The sequence below is a fragment of the Otolemur garnettii genome, unplaced genomic scaffold, assembly GCF_000181295.1.
Source record: "Otolemur garnettii isolate 467f Iridium unplaced genomic scaffold, OtoGar3 scaffold00120, whole genome shotgun sequence".
NCBI lineage: Eukaryota > Metazoa > Chordata > Mammalia > Primates > Galagidae > Otolemur > Otolemur garnettii.
In genome coordinates, this window is record NW_003852515.1 from 4,310,913 (window position 1) to 4,314,744 (window position 3,832).

Sequence of the window (3,832 nt, forward strand, 5' to 3'; positions counted from 1 at the left end):
GCTCACAGCAACCTCCAACTCCTGGGCTCAAGCGAGTCTCCTGCCTCCGCCTCCCACGTAGCTGGGACCACAGTCGCCCGCCACAACGCCCGGCTATTTTTTGGTTGCAGCCGTCGTTGTTTGGCGGGTCTGGGCTGGGGATTGGAACCCGCCACCTCAGGTGTACATGGCTGGCGCCTTAGCCGCTTGAGCCACAGGCGCCAAGCCTGCAAACCCATTTTAAAAAGTGTTTTAATTATATTTTGAAGTTAACTAGGTACTAATCTATAGAAATGCGACTGATATATTAATTTTATAATCCAGCTATTATTTCAAATAACATCTAATGTATAGTCATAAGATTTATAGATGACAGTTTTATTTTCTCTTTTCTAAGCTTTTACAATTTTTTCCCTGGCTCAGGCCTCTAATATTAAATAATTAAGAAAAATCCCAATTTGAACATTTCAAAGGTTATGACAGGTTAAGCCCTTGCTCATATAAACTGGAAAGATCAGCCAGAAGACTTAACAGCCAGACATATTCCTTCTAATACTTCGGTAATTAAGATAACACATATGAACTAATATGCTAAACCTCTGATTACAACCACATCTTAATATTATCTCTATAGCAAATGCATTCCTAATGTATTATTTATAATTTTTTACTAAATTATATTTCATTTATACAGCATAAGCTAGGGAAAGAGATTTTAATAGTCTCTGAAAAACACTATGCTACATTCAGAAAACCTTGGTTGAAATTCTGACTCAGCCAGCTATTTACAAGCCACTGTTTCTAAAGGGGATTTACTTAACCTGTTCAACTTTAGTTTTCCTCGGATGTCAAACAGAGGTGATACTATATCACAGGACGTTTGTGAGGTATAAATGAAGAAATGTAAACCATTTAATCAATTAGCACACAGAGTAGGACCTAATAGTCTCAGAAATAACAATATTAATTATCTTTCCCTTCTGCTTAAATATCTAAATTCTTCACTAAGTTTCAGGAGAAAATAATATTCCAGTACAGAGTGAAACAATTCACCATGAATTGTAAACCTTTTTTCTTTTTGGTTAACTAGAATATTGTTCATCAATATTCATTCTACATGTAAAATGAATTTTACTTAAGTAGACAATTAGTAGCATCTTGAGTCTCTTCTTAATAATGCATAAAAACATGTACTACTACCTAAGAATAGGCATTAAGAAGAAAGATGAATCAACTTGCATTTTACCTGGCATATCTGCTTGATCAATTTGAGCCATTGTTATTAAATGTCTGTTGATCAGCTCCTAAGAAAAGGAAATAAGTATATTTATATCTAAACACAGATTCTAAAATCCAGATTTCCTAATATAACTAATATTAAGTATTAATATTCTTGGTATGTGTACCTTTTAATATTGACATCATGAAATAATATTTCCAAAGAAGGTAAAAATGTCTTAATTCCAGTCCTAGATATAGGCCTATATGTAAGCCTAGACTCAAGTAGCAGTGCTATCAACTGTGTGGCTAAAAATTTAAGGTCTACTTGTAAAAGGGTCAAAAGTTAATTCTAAAAACGTTATACTGGGAAACAAATATATTTCCAAATTCTGAGTATAAAATTAAGTTCGACATATCAACACCTAGTCATTCACCAAAAAAAAAAAAAAAATCAGACAAAAAGTCAAATTATTTTTATAAAACCTACATTTTAAAAATATTGAGCTTTCCTTCACTTCTGAGCCAAACTACATATTCTCAACCTATATCTATTAGCAAAGAGTTGAAGGTTAGAAACCATTTAAATTATTTATATACTTTAAAGAGCCCTTTCAATAGAAAGAATATGAACTATCAAAATGTGGCCCACTTAAGCTGAAAGTTAGTAATTCAAAATGTTCTATACAAACAGACTTCATTAAAAAAAATGCCAATTAAAACTTATTCTAAATTCTATCTGCTTTAAATAATGTAATTTGAAAAGTGATATTTCTTCCCGCTTTTTGATAAAGCAGACATTATTTCGACTAAGAATTCTGAAAGCATACCTGCCGGAGTTCATCAGCCATGAAGAAGGAGGGTGCATTTGCTTTTGGCTGCATATAAGCAACATGAGGTGCAGTTGGAGGATAAATATGGTAGTTTGGAAATACCTAAAAAGGCAGGGAGGGGGAAAATGTAACTGCTAATTTTTCTCAACTGGTAAGTTTTATCATTACTCTGATAAAATTTTAAACTTTACATGATAGTGATAAATTTTAAAACATTTTTCATCTTTAAATAGAAAATTAAAAATCTCACAGAATAGCTGTTGACAGAATACTTTCAGAATAAATTCATTTTTAAAAAATCTTGTATTTCATCAATTTTCAAAAATTAATAAGGAAACATTTCTTCAGATATGGTCAAATTTAAGCTCCAATGAGAAGGCAAATGTAGCTCACTGGAAGAAAAGTTACATTGTCAGTCCTCCGTATCCCTGCCAATGTTATGCCAGTTTATTATATGGGGACTTGAGCATCTAGATTTTGGTATCTGATGGGGTCCTGGAACCCATGGGTAATGAGTGATGACTGTATAAACGGTTTATAGGTTTTTTTTTTGAAAGCAACTGGATGAAAATGAAATAAAACAAAAGGAAAGGAAAAGAAAGGAAGAAATTAAAGGTGTTTGGGTACAGCCGGCTAATGAAGTAACACTGTCCTTGCCTCCTTCCTTGGGTTTTTGTAGCCAACCTAAACAAAGCGTTAATACCTGGTAAACACTTCAAACTCCAAGTGGAAGTTGGAAGTAACGCAGAACAACTTATTCTTGGTCAGTACTTTAACACAATAATGCATGTACCTTTCAAGCCAACTATAATAAAGATACTGAATCAACTTCAAGCTTCTTCATTCTTTAAACTGGACCCATCCTATCACTCTATTTCCTTTTCTTTTTCCTTACCACTTTTTCCTCTCCCTTTCCTTCTCTTCACTGGTCCATGATACAGAATCAAAGTACACATTAAAATATATTTTCTATTTATTTTATTCTTTCATTTTAAAAACAAACCCTTCTGGCTAGGCATGGTGGCTCACGCCTATAGTCCTAGCATGCTGGGAGGCTGAGGCTGGTAGATAGCCTGAGCTCACGAGTTCAAGACCAGTCTGAGCCAGAGACCCCATCTCTAAAAATAGCCAGGGGTAGTGGGTGCCTGAAGTCCCAGCCTATGCTCAGGAGGCTGAGGCAAGAGGATCACTTGAGCCCAAGAGTTGGAGGTTGCTGTGAACCATGAACCCATGGCACTCTACCAAGGGCAACAAAGTGAGACTCTGTCTCAAAAATAAAAAAGAAAAAGAAAAGAAACTCCTTTTTTTTCTCTTTTAAAAATGAATTCAGCTGATTTCTGTTGCTCTCAGATGATTATTCTATTCTGGACCTCAAGTAGGAAATGGGTTTGCAATACTTGTAAGGTTTCCTTTGACCTGTATCTACAGGGAGAATAACAACTTCCTTTGTCTTAGCATAGTTTGCCTTAACTACCCTCAGGTTTACCATAAGCATATTTTTAAAGAGTGGTCTAAGGGGTAAAAACATTATAAAAATGTGCCATATTTAATCTCTATAAAAACAGCTAAGACAGTTTTGTGACAAAAGAACCTCTCATAGTCATTAAATTTCTTCTTTCTACAAATGTGATAAAGTACATCACAGTGTAAATGAATATAAAATACGGCTCAGCGCCTATGGCTCAACTGGCTAGAGCGCCAGCCACGTACACCTAAGGTGGCGGGTTCGAATCCCCAGCCCGGACCCGCCAAACAACAATGATGGCTGCAACCAAAAAATGGCCAGGCGTGTGGCGGGCGCC

General features: G+C 35.3%; 1 protein-coding gene across 3 annotated transcripts in view; it reads right to left on the reverse strand.

The window, feature by feature from the left end:
• Positions 1-3,832, reverse strand: part of PAN3 (PAN3 poly(A) specific ribonuclease subunit) — a 146,439-nt gene that overhangs the window by 34,504 nt on the left and 108,103 nt on the right. For all 3 annotated transcript variants that reach the window (XM_003797613.2, XM_023517766.1, XM_023517767.1), the window contains exons 8-9: positions 2,028-2,132; positions 1,226-1,283 (exon numbers count right to left, since the gene is read on the reverse strand). In XM_003797613.2, the coding sequence (XP_003797661.1) occupies positions 1,226-1,283; positions 2,028-2,132 (163 nt within the window). The remainder of the gene's footprint in view (positions 1-1,225; positions 1,284-2,027; positions 2,133-3,832) is intronic.